The sequence below is a fragment of the Falco naumanni genome, chromosome 12, assembly GCF_017639655.2.
Source record: "Falco naumanni isolate bFalNau1 chromosome 12, bFalNau1.pat, whole genome shotgun sequence".
Lineage (NCBI taxonomy): Eukaryota > Metazoa > Chordata > Aves > Falconiformes > Falconidae > Falco > Falco naumanni.
In genome coordinates, this window is record NC_054065.1 from 33,168,331 (window position 1) to 33,189,141 (window position 20,811).

Below are 20,811 nucleotides of genomic sequence, written 5' to 3' on the forward strand. Positions count from 1 at the left end.
TCAAAAATGAAGACTGGATTTGTTTTGATGCCTGAGGTCCTGGTTTTGTGGCTGGCAACAATTACCAGGAAGGGTCCGCAACAGATGCCACTTTCTGTACTTGTACCTATTTTGGTTCTCGTGACTTGAATCACTGTGTCTGCTTGTCTGTCTGTGGTGTTTGATCATGGGCTTAGGTGGCCGGTCCTTCTATGTAGACAAATTTTATCTTTCAGCTAACAGTACCCGAGGTACTGACACTGTGAAGATAAGTGAACAGCCTGACCACTGTCTACATTGAGATATCTGGGTTTCTTTTTAGGTTTAATAACCATTGTCATCACATTTTCTACCACCTCAAGGAAAAACTGGTGAGACCGGGTCTGACTGGGCTCTCTAATCTACATAAGACAATTCTTGTCTTCATTTCCCACACAGAGTTTGCTAGAGCACAGGCATCCCTGGTGTGCAAGCCCCCCGACAGAGCATCACTTTTCTGTGTCAGACATCAAATGGGCTGTGTCATAAGATGGGTACCAAAATTAAGGGACTTCCTCAAAGTGCACAGAGATGCCAAAGACCTGATCCTGTTTAAAAAAATTCAGGAAAAACTGCTTATTAGTTGCCAGATGCTAACCTATTAAAATTGGCCTCATTTGCATTTTGTGTAGTAACTACTTTCCAGATCTGTTTAGCTTAAACCTGCAGAAATGCTGTAATTCGCGTTTAGTGACATTGGGGAGTAATGGAATGGTTTTGCTAATTAGGGAATAGCAACAAAGAGTTTTCTCAGTGATAAGCAAATCCTTTCAGACTACTCTTAACACTGATGGAAAATGGTTTCTGCGTTGATTATTTCTCCATCTCAGTGGAAACTTTTCTGAATGGAATAAAGGAGGAATAGAAGATCGTCCTTTCTGTGTGCCCATACCAATGCACTCTACATTCAGAATTCAATATAGGAGGGGTTTGATTTTGCTAAGTCACAAAATGTGCGTGAAGTTTAAAGAAAAAAAATAACCAACCCACACTCAGATTAGGTAATTTGTCAGAAACTAGAACTTCTATGAAAGTGCAGTCCTGTTCCTCAAGCAAAATCAAGTGATATTGTAATGACAGGAGCTGCAGAGTTCAGCAACTCTACGGCAGCACGTGACTAAGACAAGACATCTGGTTTTGGCTGGGCTGAATGTTTTAACAAAAAGCTGGATTAGCACCATAGGTCAAACCCTTTCACAAAGATCAGGGCTGTCCTCAGAGAGCTCATCAAGAAAAAAAGCTATTCTTTGTGAGCAGGTTTGTTGCTAGGTTGAAGATCCTATCAGAAAAAAGGCTATTAGTGCTTGACAAATCAGCCTTCTGAATCCCTGTGGGTCATGCAACACATCATTTTGGGTAGAGCCGACATCTTTTATTGAATCCAACCAAGACAAACTGTCAAATTTTCAGATTATGTGACATTTTGGTTAATGGTTTCTTTTCCCTTTGAGTTTCCATCTATTTTTAAGTGAAAAAGTACTGGTCTGAAACTGCTAAAAGTTTCATTTAAAAGAGGTCATCCCAAAATGTTGCAGAATTTTCCGTAACATAACGCAACATTTCAGAAATGTCAGATTGAAATGTTCCAGCTCTTTCAAACATTTGCTCCATTTTGGGGCTTGAAACTGGTTACCTCAGTTTATCCAAAAGCTCAAATAACTTCAGCGCTGTGCATTTACCTTCGCCTGACAAATCCAACCCAACTTCAGTCAATAGGAGCCTCTCTGTTTGAAGCCTTTTATTAATGCTGTGATGGGTAGCAGATGCTCGAAGAAAATCTTTGAGGAGAGCTAATGGCCAACTCTTTCTAAAGCTTTCTCTCCTTTCCTTGCCAACACTTTTAAGTGACCCTAACATATATGTCTATCATCCTCAAAGCCCCTGGCATTTTTTCAGAAAGGGCTTTTCTTTTGAGCGTTTGGCAGTCCTAGACAAGAATCTCACAAAATCCTTGGTCACCCTGCCGAGAGGCCTGGCCAGACACCCTCTGCAAAGTGAGTAGGATGCCTTCTCCATCTAAACTAAAGGACTTGACACTAGGTGTAAACCTGGAAGTTGTTTATATGTTGCTGTTTTGAAATTATCATTTTCCTCCTGCCTGCAGCCTCATTTCTCTCTCTTTTAGTATGTATTGTTTGACATTGTTTCTGCCTGCAACGTTTATAAGGCATTGTGCTTAAAAAATTAGGTTGATGAATGAGAAGAGATGGTTCTCCTAATAGTCATTGACAGAAAGGCCAGAAGCCTTTTATTCAGTGTGTCATTTGGCTGCTGTAAATTGTTCTGAGTAGCAAGATAGTAAAAAAAAAAAAGATGAAAACAGCAACAGATGACACTGAAGCAGAAGTGTCCCAGCAAATCAAGCATTTGTGAAGAAATACAATTAAAAGCATTACAAATTCTTCACTCGTAACAAGGGAACAAAGACTGTCTTAGAACTTATGGACCTCATATGCTTCTACAAGACCTTTCTGGTTGGTGACAGGTCTGTTACTGCTTGCCAGGTCACCCTACTGATATCGCATCATGGCCTGTAAAAATGATGTCCTGCTTTCATCACGCTGTGAGACTGAGACCCACTGAAATGGCATTAGGTGGTCTTCTCAATGGGTGGATCAGTCCTGTCCAATTTTAACTTTCCTTTGCCTGTTTTGAGCAGTGATTTTGCTTTTGTCTTGGGTCCTGGGCTTGAAGGTGTCTAGAAGGGTGTATTAGAAGGACTGATATTTGAATACTTCTCAAACTCCAGATGTAGCTTTCTGCAGTGACCATCCCGTTGATGCCAGGTGACCATGGGATCATCACAGGAGACAATCCGCAGTCAGCTGCAATTCTGCTTTCTGTGTTCATTACTGACAGCTGTACTAACAAGCTGTAACTTTTTGAGGTTCATTGTGCTCCAGCCAAAATGCCTGACCAGTAACTCTGGGAAATTCAGCTGATCAGGTTGAATTCAAGGCACCTGCTTGGGTACTCAAAGCTACATCTAAGATGTGATACAATTACCAGAGCTTTGGATTAGTCTTCTGAGCTACTGGGAACCGTAGCAGAAGACACAAAAGCCACTTCTAATGTCATCAAAATGGAAACTGTTCTTCCAGCTGACACGTCCAACTGAATGCACCACCCCCAAGAGACAAGAGCATGGCTCTAACACCAGTGGCCCCACTTCAGAGTAGCACTTAAGCATGTGCATCACACATCTGATAATCAAGGGAGCTGCCCTTGCTCATATGCGTAAGTGTTCATCTGAATCAAGGCTAAACCAGTGTCTACTAGCTCTGGTTTCCCAGGTGTTTGTCCTGCACTAAAGCTCAGGCCTAAGGTGGATGCGAGGTAACATGGTGTCTGGTCTCTCCGTGGTGGAGAACCTGGGCCAGTCATTCCGCCTAGTCAGAATGTGAAAAAGTACTGCTCTAGAAGGGAAAATTCAGCCCGTCTTGTCCTTGTCCAGGTAAGAATGGATCAACCATTTGAGCTGACTTGGAAGAATGTTTTGGTGCAAGTGACACTTTTAGAGGGCTTTTCCCTTTTCACCTTTCCCAGCCACCTCACAGAAGGGGGATTGTAGCTGGGTCTGGAGGAGACATGGCAGACCCTTGGCTCCCAGCCCATCTGTCCACCTCCTCAGGGGCAGCTGAGCCATCTCAGGAGACATCGTGATGCATAGCATTAAATCCTAGGATATGTTAAATCTTAAAGGCACTTAAAAGTACTGCTTGAGATGCCATTGGTTCCATCATAGTCCAAATTGTGCAAGTAACCTCATTTGACTAAAAAAGTATCTGATTTCCAGCCAGTTTACTGTCACATCCCAGGATCATGTTTCAGCCAAGAAATGAGCATCGCATCTTCATTTCCAGGTGATACAAATAAATATATTGCATTGTTGTTGTTGTGTGTCTTGCAGACAAACAAAGCAGTAGCCAAGGGGGACTTCCATCATGCAAGCTCCAGCTCTCGGCGAGCACTCTTCCTGGCTGTCCTGTCCATCACAATTGGAACTGGCATCTACGTTGGGGTGGCTGTGGCTCTTATTGCCTATCTGTCCAAAAACAATCATTTATGAACCTCAGGAAAGAGGGAGAACCAGCTGCCCAGCACCTGCACTGCAGAACTCCCCAGCAGATCAGACTGCATGATTTTCCAAAAAGATCAAGAGACAAACACCTTCTGGGGGCAGGTACAGGATAAGATGGGCTTGTGCATTATTGTAGGGTGGAAAGCTGGCTGGGGTGGGGGTGGTTCCTCCATTTGTGATGCACAAGTCTTGCTTCTCTTCGTGAACCCCCATACAAGAAAGAAAGAAGGAAAGAAAGAGATAAAGAGCGAAAGAGCAAAAGAGCGAAAGAAAGAAAGAGAGAGAGAAAAAAAGGAAACCGAAAAAGAAAAAAGAAACAAAATACAAGGAAGGAAGCTGGGGGAGGTGTGGAGAGGGGTGTGTTGCCTTTGCCTTCTTTGCAATATGGTGTTTACAAGCAGCTGGCAAACTGAGCTGTTTCTTAATACCTTCTTGGTGACCTGAACTTTGCAGCCAGCATGAGCTTGTGCTTAGTTTGCTTGTTAAGCACGGCACTGAGATCCGGGAAAGCATGGACAGTGGCTGGTTCTCAGAAAGAGCAATATAACAACAGGAGGAAGAATTTGTTTTCTTTTTTTTTTTTTGAGTGCAGGACTCATTTGTCTAAGAGTGAAGCAGAGACCACAGCGTAGAATGGTGTTGCCTACTATTCTTGTGTGGGTAGGTTTCCATGGAAGGAGAAAAGGAAATAAAAAATATTTTTTCTTTCCTTTCCTTGTTTTTGGATTAAGATGTGACCCACAGGCCCACCCAATGCAGAACAGCTGAGGTTACTGCATGACGTGGCTCTGCAGACTGAGTGTGAGGTCAAAGTAGCATGAGAACCGTTGTAAAGTGAATTCCTCCATCCAGTCACATCATGGTAACGGCACATTCCTGTGGCATATCGCTCATCTGGGCTGCTCCGCCTTGCTGTGGAGACCCGCACAGCAGTCAGTGCTAGAAGCCCAGGGGTAAAAATGCAAACTGAAATACTAATCAATTTTAAATTAAAAATCATGGTAAAGCATGGGAATTAACCAGGGGAAGGAATGCTTCATACATTTCTGGGGTCCTGCTCATACACAGAGCAGTGAGGGAGACCACTCAGATTACAAGCTCACAGCTCATCTGTGGAACGGGGACACAGCACAGCCATGGGGAGACGAGCATGTCCCTCGACAAGCAGCGCAATGGTACGTTGTAAGGGACTCTAGCGCTGTCCTTACTTCACTGACTGAAACGATACATTTTTTTCTTCTTTGCTCCTTCCCCGGAGTCAACATTTTACTTTTCTTTGTCTTACAGATGTACCATTTCATCCCACCAAGGGTGTATCAGCATAGATATATATGTATCTGCATATATATATATACACAGAGGGAGAAACTTATCAAAACAATAAGCATTTTTTTGCCTTGTGTTTTACAAAAGTAATTTCTTTACCAAGAATGTCATCAAAGACTTTTTTTCCAACTCTGTATTGTGTGTCAGCTTTGTTCTGGGACCATTTTTTTCTCCTGTTTTGGGATTGGCATTATTTTGGTTTTAATTTGACTTCTTTTATTTTACGGGGGAGGAGGACAAACACATCCAAACCTATTTTTCTGCTAGTTATACAGTTTATTAAAACACATGGTATACAGCTGCTGATGCTCCGTGTGGCACTTTATTTGGACGGTTGTGAAGCATTAGACTAAGTGAAACTTGCCCCAGTACCCCAGGTTCAGCCAGCTGAAGGAGCACCCATATGGACCATCCCATACTGCACCTGGACCCAAAAGCCTGTTGCAATCACTGACGGTTCTTTTTTTTTTTTTTTTTTGCATTGATTTGTTGGGCTTCAAACTAAGCCTGGAGACTAGCAACATACTCCTAGACATCATTCATCCTCAGCCACTGCTAAAGGTGAGGGCCCAGTAAATGCAGGGAGGTTTGGCCAGGTTGCCCTATTAAGGTAAAGTCAATTTTGTGGTTCTTCCTCTTCAATGTTTTTTTCCCTAACACCTGCTATGGAAGCCCCTTCGCTTTGAAGCCAGGCAGTAGTAAGTGGGCAAGTGAGAGTCCCCACTCTGTATTTGCCCCAGTGGCCAGTATCTGGGTTTGGGGAGGTGAGGGACAAGGGCACAATCTGCTGCCTCCTTATTCCTCCAAGAGAATGCACAGGGTTTCCAGCTATGGGGCTGACAGCAGGCTCTCCAAAGCAGTGTGTTATGGCTTTAAAAACCAACCTGGGATGTGTGCTGCAGTCCCGCTTCACTTCCCCCTGGAGATGAGGTGGCTATGACTGCTTTGGTTCACATTTGCCCCATTTCAAAGTGTTCCTCCTGTTCTGGAAAAATGGGAAGTTTCTTTCTTGGTTGTTTTAAAGGGTGAAGAGTTGCTAGACCTATCTGACTACAAGGTCGTGTATGCCAGGCCTGGACTTCTGTCAAACGTGTATCTCAGTCCAGATTTTATTTTGCCTCAGTTCATAATGGAGTAACACCTGAGAGAAAACCTTGTCTGGTGGTAGGATAGCCCTTATCTAACAAGCAGACAAGGATTATTGACTTGAATACTGATTATTTAATGAAGAGACTCCCACCTGGGCCTTTTCCTATTTGTTTTTCGTCTAAACTAAGCACAAAGACCAGGGGGAGGGAAAAGAGGTGCAGCAGTGTAGGGCATGTCACCCTCAGCTGCACTCCTGGCATGCACCAGTACAGCCCAGTGGCCCTTCAGGGTCCTGAGTGCTTCAGAAGAGCTGGCTGGTCCTGTGCATTCAGGTGTGGGTATCTCCCAAGGTCTCGCACTGTTACGGGGCAGAGATGCAGCCCTGCCACATGGTGACTCCTGTGCTGGTCAGCTGGGGAGGTGGTGTGCACGGCCGGAGGTCCTTGGGAGGGATCAACTCACAGCAGAAGCCCCATGCTTTGCCAGCAGAGCTCTTGTCTCACTCAGCCCGTGGGTGACATCCAGGTTGTGGACCATGGGCTCCTGTTCATCCATCACCACCTTGGGAATCTTTGGGGGCCATCTTAAGCCCCATCCAAGACCCCAAAGCTGAGCACCACACGTCAACAACTAATCCATTTGCTAAATAAGTCTGATTTAAGTGTGTTTGCCTGTGTTTCATCATAAGAAAGATGGCTGGGATTCAAGCTAACACCCCCAGGATACCACCCTACCCCTGTGGGAAGGCTCTACGTGCTGCAGCATGTGAGATGTGCAGTGAGACCAGTGAGTGCACACATTCACTTTAGCAACATGCAGGTGCCAGTGAGCTTGAATTTGGGCAAGGCAACATATTTCAGTTAGGACTTGGCTTTCACCACAGCCTCCTGTTCTTTGCCCCTGACGCACAGATTGCCATGTATAATGTGCTTTCCCCTTATCTCAGCATGATTTGTGGGGAATTAGCTCTTTTTCTCAAAGCCTGAACTTTGGAGCACATGGTACTGAAGAAGAAACTCAGATTTTTCATTTCAAAAGAGAGGTCTGATCTGAATTTAATCTGGAGTTCAAAAACTTAGAAAGCAAATACAGAGACCCTAAGGTCATTGTACATGCCCAACAATAATAATAATAATGTCATTTTTAATGTGGTTGAGGGGTCTGCCTTACGATTTTTGATAATGGTTTTGCAGGCTGAATATGGACCTGAGAGGCAAAAGTCAGCTCTGTAGCTAGAAGAAATTTTCCCATACAGGCGGCCATAAAAATATAGAGGCCTTTGCACCTAGCCTTAAAAATAGCATGCCAAACTGGGGAGTGCAGGCTTGCATGTCTCTAAGAACCCACAAGGGACAGTAAACAGGAGCAGCACTGTGGGGAAGACCTGCCTAGCAAAAGCACTTCTGAGAGCATCACCTGGCTGAGGGTGTGCCTCTGGGCTGTATGTGCTGGAGCATCCCACCATGAACCATGGGGCTGCCGCTTGCCATGGCAGTCCAGGGGGGTGAGCAGGAACCTAGAGGGGGCTTGCATCCCAGGGAGGTAGACCTGGGCCTCGCTGTAGCCCGAAGTGGGGGTAAAGCTCCCGTTGACAGCTTTCTGCCTTAGTTTGGGTCTAGTTTGCTGAATATCTGCAGCGTGGGCTGCAGGACTGAGCCAGGGCTGTGGGTCAGTCAGGAGCTGAACAGGGACCTGCTTCTTCCTAAGGTCAGTGATGTTGGCATGGCCCGCTGCAGCATCTCTGCTTGGCAGAACAGATATATTCCTTTAAAGAAAAATCTACGGCATGAAGACTAGAACGTGCCACTGACACCAATGCCACAGCCTGAGCTTCTGCTAAACACAGATCTCTGAAGCTGGGTGGGACGGGTTTGCTTCTCAGTGTTAGGAAGGTTCTGATGAGGAGGAAGGAGAAATTTGAAGGAAATGATGCAGAGGCAGAATTTCACTCAGGGATTCCTCAGCTCAGGCTTTGGGATTGTCACATGCTGTGATGTGGCTGAAGCAGAGGAACCACCTCTGTGCAGGAGCAGCTGGTGGAAGAGCAAGAAGGACCATGCAAGAAGGACCACACGGGGTGTGCTGGTGCTGTCTTACAGCTTGCAGGAGGATGCATTTGCCTTAAAGGATTCTCTTGCTGCAAGAATATCCCCCTCTGCTCAGCCTGCAGTGCGCTGAGAGCAGCTGGTACAGCGTTTCAGCTGCTGCGTTTCTAAACGTTGATTCTCAAAACACTGTCCGTGTCACCTCACTGCACCAGTCTGAGGAGGCAGCTATAAGCTACCACCCACCTGAGATGTTGAAGCAGCCTGTTGCAGAGACAGATTTTAGGATCTAGTTTTGCTTTACCTGTGCACCTGAAACAAACCTTCCCATAGTTTGTAGTGTGCCCTGGGCCAGCAGGCTCAGGTCAGCCTGCCGGTGGGGCCATCCTGGCAGAGAGGGTCTTGACCCTCACAGAGCTGCAGGAGCAGAGCAAGTGTCTGGGGTGACCTTGCAAAGACGTGTGGTTTCAGCAAGTCAGTGCACATTCACAGACATGTAAGCGACATCAAGCACTTTCAGTTTTCATACATGACTATTCTGAAGAAAGAGAGGCTCACCCCAATTTTGGGTGGGCTATATATCTCACCACCTGCACTGATACTCCTGGAAGATGCCAGCTGTGGAAATCAATTTTTCTGCTGCACACCAATATGTCTTTCTGCATCAGCCTGGGAGACGTGTAGAGCCCTGCCATCCTGATGGGCCCAGCTAGAAAGAGCAAAGATAAACATGCTTGGGGCTCTCATAAGATATCTGAGAGCAAGAGGAACAGCAAGAACCAAAGGTAAAAGTGATGCCTTGGGCTGCCTATGACCTTGTTTGATGTTGACGAAAACCTTAGGCTGGCAAAGTCAGGAAACAGCTTTCCAAACACTCGTGGGGAGGTTTCTAGCCTTTTTCAGCAGCACAAGGGAGGAGGGTATGTGTGCAAATGAAATCACAAGTCCCTGTTGCTTAAGCTGGAAACACAGCTCTGAAACTGGGCAGCCACATCAAATCTGTGTCCTTTTATTCAGACAGAACAGCTTGTGTAACCCACACTGCAGCCGAAACCACCCCACCAGCTTTTGTTTTCTGAGTACCAGCTGCAAACCACTACAGGCCATGGGCTGACAAGTGCTCCACTGGTTCAGATGTACCAAAAAATAAGCTGTCATGTTATCTTTCCACATATAAGCTCTGTGTCAGAGCAGGTCCCACCTGTCTTTCCCCAGACAGAATAAATCTGGCATGAACTTCCTATTGTGCGCTCAGGCAAACTGGCAGAGAGACCAGTATGTGCGTCTGCCTTACCCAGATGATGCTGGCATTTCTGAGTGATGCCACAGCATATGAACCTGTGTGAACTGGCAAATTACAGTCAGGTACAGGAATATTTTCATAAGTTGCTGTAGCAATTACTCCTGCTGTTTAGAGCCATACCATTCAAGACTGCCTATGAAATGTTGTCAGCAATTGTTGAACTAAGAAAGCAATTTGCAGATGACCATTATTAATTGTTGGTTGCTTGTTGCTGATGTCTATTCTCTGTTTGAAACCCCTCCTTTGGGAAAGGAAGGGTTGTGGGACCATGGAGGAGAGACAGGGATGCTACATCTGCTGTGCATGATGAATGGAAGAAGTCAGAAGGAAGTACTGACAGGTAAGGATAGACCCTTGAAAGCTTATTTATCTATAGAGGGACACCAAGAAAATTACTCTGTGTGCTTTCGTTTTTCAAAGCAACTTTTTGAAACTGAGTTAACGTACCTGTCATTCAGTTCAACTTGAGCTCGACCCTTAAATTTACCTGCTATTCAGAAGCCATTGCTCCTTTTATGCTCTCTCCAGGCTTAAAAGCAATTTAATTTTCAATAAACATCACTTTTGGGGTTGCAGAGTGCTCTGTCCTGTGTTTGGACACAGAGAGATCCTGTTCAGTTTACAAAAGGTTTCTGTCATTCTAGAGGGAGAAAGGAGAAAAGCCAGTCTCCCAAAGGCTGCAGCTGCCTCATTGCTTCCCCCCCTTTCTGAAGTGAGACTTTCATCCCGTATTGGCTCAATCAGGAAATGTCAAAGTAGTGGCACTGGATACCTTTACGAGATGACAAGCTGTAATGATAGCTAAGATCTACTACAAGGGAAAATATCAAGCTGTAAAGTCCAGGGTTGGAAGGCTCCCACTTAATCGTATAATGTAGGATGTCATTGTGGATTAACCTCAAAAGATGCATGGGGAGTGCTGGAGACTCACCGAGAGGGAAGAAAAAAACCCTCTTTGTGAAAGTCTCAGAGCTCAAGGGAACAGAAAGACTCTCAGCAACTAATGTGCTGGGTCAGAGACTAATTACACATTACATCTGCCATCTGACGGGATTTCATAACCCCCTGATACCTCCACTGATTCTCGGTGCCTTCATTCGGGAATCCTCCTTGCCTCGAGCGCTCTTTATTGCTCTGTCAGCCTGAAATGAATTTCTCCCATCTCCCATGCAACACCCACCGGGTGGCCAGTTTGCATGAGCTCCCTGCCGAGGCAGGAGGAGGGCACAGTGAAGCTGCTGGGGAGCATCACTGTACACTGGGGCTGGGGCAGATGGGGGGCAGATGGGGGGCCTGCCTGCCTGCCCACGGCAGCATCAGTGGCAATCACCTTCTCTGGGCTGGTTGCCATGCCCCCCTTTACAGCTGGGGAAATACCACCTGGTGAGCTGCGGGGGAGATTCACAGGCAGCCAACAACCAGCGGCCTCTCTGTAATCTCTCCTTAATTTCTTCCTGCATCAGTGCACACGATGTTGACTGGCTGGAGGGTGTTTCTGACCTGAGGGACTTTTTAATTTAGTGGCCATTTTCAACAGAACTTGACAGTGGCTATGGACTTCTTCAATACGGTTAAGTGCCTATATACTTCACAGCAAGGAGCAGTGCAATGGGAGAGATGCGCCCAGTCACTGCTCCCAGAGAAAGGGCACAAGGAGAGTGCACTGCGTGTTAGACACTGCAGAACACACACTCAGGCTGCTAAAAGCCCCAGCCAGTGGTGAAGCTTCTGTCAGTGCACAACAGGCCATGACACACACAGTCTGCAGGAGAAGAGTTTAATTCATTAGTCTCAGAATTTGTTACTCTTGCCTATTAGCAACACAAGACCAAGGATGAGTATTTGCAGAAGGGCTGCACCTAGGAGACCTTGTTAATATACCTGGCTTCTTCAGGGCAAGATGTGGTCCAGGTAGCTAGTCCTGGGCTGAGACAATTTCAAATCCAAGGCAGGAGGCAGAGATGGAGATGGATGACAAGAACAGTGTCAGTTTTCTCAACTAAACCAATCCAGCCTTTCTCAGCATCCTGCACCAGCTCCACTTTCTGCATCAGGCCAGCACAAGGAATGCTCTTTGCTGGCTGCATGGCTTTGCTCACAGCTGCTGCATTATCAACACGGGGTGGTTCCTCAGGCAGTCTGGTCACCTCAGCCCATGGTTCCACTTCTCTTGTGCAACACATAACATGGGGTTTTGCTTCAGACATCACAGACAGGACTCAGTGTTACAGACACCAGGATCACCGCTGTGCCAAGGGAATGAAAGCAGAGGCTGCCAGCACTGTTGCAGTTTATGGTGATATGGTGAAGGACAACATATGTCTCGTATTTATGCATTATGGAGCAGCTCTGGTGACCCTGCGGCATGCAGTTGTTGAAAGGCAGTTGCAACTCATTTCGTGCCATCACATTTCCCTCTTTGGACACGTCCAAGTGTTCTCGCAATGAGCTGCTCTAGCCATTTCAGGGTATCGCTGTCTGTGGAAGGAAGCAGAAGCGCAGAAAAGGGCTCTGGGAGACAGATTGTATAAGGTCTGAGGTGGGAAAGAATCTGTAATTTACCGAATCCAATCTGCAGTTCCACACAACCACAGTGCCATGCATCTGGGGAGAAAACCACTTATCTTGGACAACAACTCTGTGGTGGCCTATTTTGCTGTGGTCAAACCCCTCCATCTACAGACTTTCCTGACCAGTGACAAGACTGGCTTGTGTGGAGGTAAAGCAGCCGGAGTGATACACCAGGTGGGTTACAGCAGCCTTCCCTTCCCAGCACAAGGTCAGGTGTTTGCATACCTCTCAGATCCAGTTTGTCCCTCCAGAAAACTCAGAGGCATTCCCCCTCTTTCAGACTCATGCTGTTTTGTAGTCAGGGCCATATATGTACACATACAGGTGTATACATCCTTATACACCCATATATATATATGTACATATAACATATACTGAACAGAAAGACACAGGAAAATGAACTGGTTTGTTCTCCATTAAAGAGAATACTGCAGTGGATTTCAACAGAAAAAACCAAACAATACTGATCGATAATCATCTACAAAATGCACAACAGATCATGAGAGCTAAGCGCTGCTGCTTCCCAGCTACGTGCTCCTCAGGCAGCTGTTCGCTGCTTTTTTCTCCCTGCTGCCTTCATCCAATGCATCTTTTGCTGGCATTGGGTGGGGGCCAGCCGATGGTCACACACGGCAGTGGCACTGCCACATCCTTAGCAGCGTGCCACCCACTATTCTGCAGCAGAAAGGATCTGGCCCACTGGAAGGTGGGTCTTGATCCAGCTTGGCCATGGATTTCCTCATGTGTTTAAATAAGCCTTAATAGAGTCTACGCTGCTCCGCAGGGACCGGCAGCTTGTCTGAGCTGTTTATGAGCTCTCTGGAGTCATCCTGTCACCTGACATCTCTAGGAATTAGAGGTGGTGGTCTGCATATAGGACCATAGAATAGCTCAGGTCCGCAGGGACTTCTGAAGAACCCCACCTGGGTCTTCTGCTCAATGCCCTGTGTTTCAGCTCCCAGCCAGCTTGGTGGCCTTCACTGGACTCACTCCGGTTTGTTCCTCTGTCTCTTGTACTGGGGACCCCCAGACAGGGTGGGATATCCCCTGTCCCAAGTAGAGGGGACTATAATCACCCCAATCACTCCCCTCTGGCTGCTGGCTGCCCTCTTTGCTGGTGCAGCCATTTACCCTCTGGAGCTGCAGGGGCACCAGCCATCACCAGCCCCTCACATGCTTCCCAAGGCTGGGTCAGCACATCCCAGAGGCAGGATGTCACATTTGCTTTCAACAACCTTCACAATGTTCAGATCAATCCACTTCTTCAGGCTGCCCAGGCCCCCATAAAGGCAGCTCCCCCTCCCGGGTGCAGCCCGCTCCCCCGGCCTCCTGCCTTCCACAGCACTGCTGCAGGGCCCACGGGAACCACGTCTTCATTTTCCCTGTGCAAATCAAAGCAAAAAGGCAAAAATCATGTGGGCTGACCACCATTTTTGCAGGTGCTTGTCCAGGAAAATTCGCAGCTCCTCTTTCTGAATTCCTCCCAAACTGAAGGAGAGTTTGAGCACCCAGGGGATTGGGATTGACTCACATTTCGAACTGGGGCCACATTTCTTCATTCTGTCCTAGAACCGGTTTATCCATTATATTTTAAGAACGCCTACTATAGCCCTGGCACATTCATTACTTTTTTGCTCATTTGAGACATATCCAGGAGGCAAGACTGATCGCAATAAATAAATGCTTAAATGAGCCAATATGCAGGCTAAGTAATATAGATATTACTTCCAAAACAGACTCATGAAGCAACAGCTTGTATTATTACTAAATTGCTTCAGTTATGAGCAACATAACAGCTGTGACAGAATGACAGCCTCGTCAAGGAAGTGAGCCATCTTGGAGACCAGAAAGAACATTGTGTACAGCTGCTACTCAGACGGAATGGAAGTAGCATGCCTGCAAAAATGCTGCTGGACAGTCAGAAAGCCACCAGGGCTCTAAGAAGCTCTCTCAGAGGTCTCTAAAGCATGGATATGGTCACAAAGCATTGTGTTCAACTACCTCCTCAGGCTGTGACAAGCAGTTTTGGGGTGTGTCCAGCTGTGACTAACAGAGGTGGGCTAGTCAAATGAGAAAATCTTACATGAGAGGTTAAAATAAAATGGTCTGTAAAAAAATCACCATTCCAAATGTCTTGGTAGGGCAAGACCTTCTTCTTCCTCTTAGCCTCCATCCAACAGCTTTCTGTGTTGCAGCAGGACTGTACAGTCCCTTGGGGTTGGTAGAAAATTCTCCCCTCATCTCCCAGAGTGAAGGTCTGGCTTTGCACATCACTCCCTCCTTCCTGAGCTGCATTGTCATTTGGGTTGGCTGCAGATTGCAGACTGTTGCGCAGCTGTGCAATGCTCTGTGGCTCTCACGGAAGGTGCAAATTCCTTGGTCCATGGGACAGTAAAAAGGGCATTTCCCTCCTGCTCCCAAGACCTTTTGAGGATCAGTGAGTATCATCAGCTACAGACACCGACCTGCCAATCTGGGTGCAATGAGAAGCCTCCTAGAGCCAGTGTCCTGTCACCTGAGTCACCTGTAGCAAAACCCCATGGCACATCTCTGGCACCTCACCAGCTGCTGTGTGCCCCACTCCTTCCACTGGGTGACAGATACAACCCCTGTGTAGATTAGGGGTGGGAGCAAAACTTTTATTCCAGTGCTTGGTGGTCCATCCCCGAGGAAAAAGAGAATATGAACTACTGCACCGTTCTCTTCCCTCAGGTTCTTCTAGCATGCATAGTTAAGGCCAAAATTTTTCAGCATCCATGTGGGAAGGATGATTCCAGGAATTTTCATAGAATCATAGAATTGTTTAGGTTGGAAAAGACATTTAAGATCGTTGAATCCAACCGTTCACCCAGCACTGCCAAGCCCAGCACTAAGCCATGTCCCTGAGCACCACATCTGCACGTCTTCTGAATCCCTCCAGGGATGGTGACTCAACCACCTCCCTGGGCAGCCTGTTCCAGGGCTTGACAACCCTTTTGGTGAAGATTTTTTTCTTAACATCCAATCTAAACCTCCCCTGGCACAACCTAAAGCAATTTCTTCTTGCTTTATTTTTTAATTTGATAAATTAGTTCATTTGATGATTTCTGGAGTCTTGCCTGTGAACTCTTACCAGTAACTTCTGAGCAGCCAGTGACTTGTTGAATCATCAAATAAAAAAAAAAGCTCAGGCAACTTCCCTTTTCCTGCTGCCCTCCAAGAAAAGGACCTGTTGCCATACTCTTGGCACACAGCAGCAATTAGAGCTGGTCACATTTTCTAATCATTTTATCTTTGCTTAGAACATTTTCCATCAGAAAATGCCATTTAATCTAAAGGAAGGCTTGGCTGAAGGAAGATGTTTGTTTCAAGGACATTTTATAATTGAGAAAATTAAAAGTGAAACCCTTTCACAATGGCAGAATATTTCTCACTGACCTTCTTGAGATGTAACACAGGCTATTTTCTTTTGAAATTATTTGCCTCTAAAATATTTGATACCCATCAAACTGCAGTCCAGCTGGCAAGAGGACATTTTGAATTTTCTTTTAATTGAAAATTTGTTTGGCAGATCCAAACTGTTTAAAAATATTTTGGTTTCTTTCTTTCTTTTTTTTTTTTTTTTTTTTTTTTAAGGAACTGCTGAAATACAATATTTTGCTGTTTCAAGCCAGAAACAGATGTTTGGATTGCAATATTGGCTATCACATAGGAAGCCCCAGTCCCAGATTCTCATACTTCATTGATGTGTAGAGAAATTCCCCTCGGTCCTGTGAAGAAGAGCTATCCTAAGCCCTCTGCACCGGGCAATCTGTCTTTGGAAGCACATCCTCCTCCTTTAGTGCAGTAAAGCTCATGATCCTGGAGCCGAAGGGTTGGACACTCTAGCAGACTGATCCACAGGTGCCCTCTGATAGAGGCAGGCGGAAAGAGGACAGGTAAAATGTGTTGAGCCGACAGTGACATAGCTGTGCCAAGCAGAAAGCAGCGCATGTCCCGAGTCCCCCGCGTCAGATCCCGGGTGTGCTGTGTGCCCCTGCTCAGTGGGGACGTGAAGCTGGGTTTCTGCTATGGCCAGCTGCAAAGGCAGACCTGGATGCTTTTATCGTCCGGGGTGCAGACCACAGGATGGCCTCCTCACACCTGGCGCTGTGCATTAAGCGCGGCAGGGAAGCAAAGCCCGCACAGCTGGCAGTGGGGCCACGCCACAGCGCCCAGGCTCAGCCTGCAGCTGCTAGAGAGCCAGGCAGGGGCTTGGCAGGGAAAGAGTGAGCAGCGGGGTGACTCAGTCAGTGGGAGATGCGAAGGGGAAGTCAGGCTACTTCCAACCCAATACATGTCTTCAGGCAGCATCAGCTGACCCCATTCAGCAAGAGCATGAGGGAAGCACTGAGAAGGCTCCCCATGAGAAGGCTCCCCATGGCAGGATCTGCCCTGTGCTACCTGCGTCTCCAGCAGCATTTACTTCTGCCTGGGAAAGACTCCTCAGCGCATGCAATGGCAGATCCTCTTTTCTTGCTGTCACATACCTTCCACAAATCTCCCCTGTCCTAAAGACTCCCAGAGTTTGAAGGTGAGGACCTAGCCCTGCCAGCAGGGGTCTGAGAACGACCTGAATGGGGAAAAAACTCTTAAGCTGAATGCTTTATGTCCTTCTCATCTGCTCCTCTCATGCCCTGGAGACTCCCCTTACAGAGGCTGCTCCCACACATCTGGAACAAACCCAGAAGCTCAGAGAAACATGATCCCAGTGCTGGTCGATGGGGCTCATGCTAGACAGAGCTGGGACCTCATGGCACTGAGGACACAGCCGAGCAGCTCCATGCTGGTGCTCTCAGAAGAGAAGCTGCAGGCACCAAGACACACACTCCATCTGTTCAGCCCACGCTGCCCAAGCCCCTGGCTCCCACCCAGTCCTGACATCAACCTTCTTCTGAACATTAGACACAATGTCCTCAACTGATCTGGCTCTGCAAGGGCAACAGGCAACAGCCTTTTTCCTGCCTTCTGGATCTTGCCAGACCCTGAACTCCAAACACTTGCAACTATTTCCTAAGCTGTCACATTGCTCAGGTGCTAGTCCAGCATCCTTAGGTCTGAGATGATCATGTCTGTATCTCTGGGGCGTGTACTGCAGCAAAACATTGAACTCCTGTTGGACTCATTCTCTGCTGGCTCCTGCAGTAGTTAATAGAGAGAAATCAGTGTCTCCAGAGGGCAATTCAGAACAAGAGATTAATGCTCTGAATTACATGTCAGAGGGCTGTGATTATCTGCTAGTTAGAGAGGAAGCCTTGGGAGACATACTCTAGTGTGCTCAAGCTGGGCTCTCTGCATCTTCAGCACCATCCAGATACTGTACTTTCCTGCGACCTGTGCTTCCTGACACCCATGCCCAGGTATTTTGTCACACTGCTCTTCCCACCACATATGCCCGGGCCTTCCCAATCCAGCCATCTCTGCAGCTCAAAGTTGCCTCTGCAGCACTGCAGTTACCTGGAGGTGAGTGGGATCAACTGATTAGGAACTCGTTCCCAAATTCCTGTGCCAAGGTGCTGCTGGCATGCCGAGAAAGGCACTGAAGTGCCATCATCACTTGTCATCATCAAGGAATTGTCAGCTGGGAGGCAGCTTAGGAGGGTTCCTTTGGCTGAAGGTATTGTGTACTGGCCCTTTATTTACTTCAGCACCAAAGCATAGTGAGAGGCAGGAGCATTTGGGAGGGTGTCAAGGCACAGTGTGACAGGTCAAAGTGGAGGCTTTTCCAAGAATTGAGCTGCAGGGTGAGGACTGTTGCCTAGAGGATCCTTTAAGATTGCATTCTTGTTTTCTTTGGCAGGAGAGTTCTCTTAAAGATCAGTTTCCTGTTATTTTCACTTCCTCCCTTATCCATCAGCACAAATTAGCTTTTCTTCATTCTTCCTTGGCTTTCCTCACCACACACTGTTGGCCAGCTTACTCATCTGGAATCTGCCATTTGCTAACTGATCTGATTAGAGTTAATTAGTAATTATTTGTATTACTACAACCCTGATGTTATACACACCATGGGAATATAATTTAATTACAGCATAATATCAATCAGATGCATAAATTAAAATGTTCATGTTTTAATATGAGTCCATTTTCTATTTTCAGTTGTATGAGCTTCCAAGCTTGGAGGAGAAAAAAGCTGTTGCTCCGGGCTGTTGCGCTGTGAGATGGACAGTTGTCCCAAATCAGGTGGAGCAATGGGGCTTACAGTTCCCAGGTGTGGTTACCTTTAAGAATAATATTTTCTGGAAGGATTTTTATCAAGAAAAAGATGTGATTGTACACCATTTAAGTTCTACAGTGTATAGCAGCAGTTTTAAGTGCATGGTCTACGAGGAACCTGCTCTTTGTCTTCACTATGACCTAGACAACAGCTGAGTCTTGCTGGAAGCTGAAATGTAACCAGTCCCTTTATGGCCTCTCCTTAGCATTCATCATTCTTCACATCCTTGGCATGTCTTCCCTAAGCCATTTTTTCCCCAGCTGAGTAGTTCTAGTCCAGTTAACTTGTCCTTTTGCACAGGCTGCTATTTTCCATAGCTTCATTTCCCTTTCTGAGCCATTTCCAGAGAGAGGAGCAGCACTGCAGGCATGAAGCTGGTGGACACACCACACAGACGTTACACAGAAGAAAAGGAGTATCAAGGAAGCCAAATTTACCCTGGTGCTTTTAAGCTGGCATGCTTAAGACAAGAAAACCTGTGTGTGTGTGGGGAGAGGGGGAGGGAAGATGGGGTGGTGGTGTTAGCTATGTAGATATGTACATAGTACCTATCTGTGTAACTATAGACCTTCTGGGAGGGAATGAAGATGAAGGAGCCAGGCTCTTCTCAAGAGTATCCACTGAAAGCAACAGACGTAATGGGTACAAATTAAAACACATGATATTGCATCTGCTCATGAGAAAGGAACTTTATCCTTTCAGGGCGGTCAAATGCTGGCACAGGTTGTCCAAGGAGGTTGTGCAGTCTCTGTCCTTGGAGATCTTCAAAGGCCAAGGGCACACAGTTCTCATCGCCGACAATAGGGCCGCTCTGTCCTGCCTGAGCAGCTGCATTTGCCCTTCCCTTCTGGGGACCAAAAGGTGACCAGGGGATGCAGGATGGGGAAACATCCCCCGTCCCTCCCTCCCTGCCACCGAGCTGCCTGCTCCCCGCCCAGGCTCTGCATGCAAGGCAGAGGCCAGTATTCACGGGATGGCGTGGGCACGGCTGGGAAGCTCTGCTGCCCGACCACGACTCACCCAAAAGTGGCGATGCAGGAGCCGGTGGGCCAGGCGAGGATGACAGAGGTGCTGTCCTCATCGGTGCCTTGCTCCTCCTCCTCCTGTCCATCCTGCCCCGCAGCCTCCTTCCCGCTGCTGAGCACCCACAGCTGGTCCAGGGACCCAGGCCTGAGTTTGAATGGGCCCCGGGCTCATGGGCAGGGTGCATGGGTGGAGGTCTCTGCTCAGGGTCATTAAGGCCTATCAGTGCCCTCAGGACTCCGACAGCAGGTAAACAAAAAAATAATTCTGCAGGAGCGGGCTGGAAATTAGGACCATCCGTGGCAACCAGTTAGCTGAGGGGAATGTGCTGGAGCTTGTAGGTCACTAACCCTGGGAGGACAAGGAGTGTGAATAGACACGACAATCAACATGATGAGCCATGCTGAGAGAGCATAGGGCAGTGGGGGACCCACGGCGCCAAGGGAGGTAACACCTTGCTGTTAATTGATGGTAGTTAACCACCAGTCGGGGACTGCCTGGTATGCAAGGCTTAGCTTCAAGATCCAATCTGTTTAAAACGCGCAGCTTCTGAAAGTATATATAAACTCGTGCTTCTGTACAATAAATCCACGTTTGCTTGCATCAAGCTGTGTCCCGTCTCTCCATCGCAGCATAATTCTGCAAACAGAGGCTCAACATTTCAGCTACACAGGGAGGAAAGCAAACACTGCAGCACTGGTAGAGTGGTACATGTCAGACATCCCTCCAGAGACAGGTTATTTCCAAACATGTGACATTCCTTGACTTCAGTTCCATGAGAAATGAGGGATGCAGCAGCATCCCTGCACCGGTAGCCAAGAGCTGCCAGACAGGCAGGGTCAGAAGGAGCAATGCCAGCGGATCCAGGGATATGCTTCTGATTATAAGCTGCCCAGCAGAAGTGGCCCAAATTGTCCTAAGTCCTGAGCCAGTGGGTTTCTGTGGGAAACCTTGGACCTTCTGGGCTTTGGTCCTTTAAATCAAGAAGGAGTAGCAGTCGCCACCAGTGCTGAGACTCTCAGCTGCTTGCTTATCTGCTGTGGGTTGCAAAAGAACTGCAAGAGGCAGGTAATACCCATGAGGCTAAATTCAGGCCGGGAGCAGGTGAAGGAGTTACTGC

General features: G+C 47.1%; 1 protein-coding gene across 1 annotated transcript in view; it reads left to right on the top strand.

The window, feature by feature from the left end:
- The window catches only part of SYNDIG1 (synapse differentiation inducing 1), a 76,272-nt gene extending 70,598 nt beyond the window's left edge, over nucleotides 1–5,674 (top strand). Inside the window, exon 4 of the mRNA XM_040612046.1 lies at nucleotides 3,929–5,674. Within this exon, the coding sequence (XP_040467980.1) occupies nucleotides 3,929–4,087 (159 nt within the window). The 3' untranslated portion in view covers nucleotides 4,088–5,674. The remainder of the gene's footprint in view (nucleotides 1–3,928) is intronic.
- Nucleotides 5,675–20,811: the final 15,137 nt, after the last annotated feature.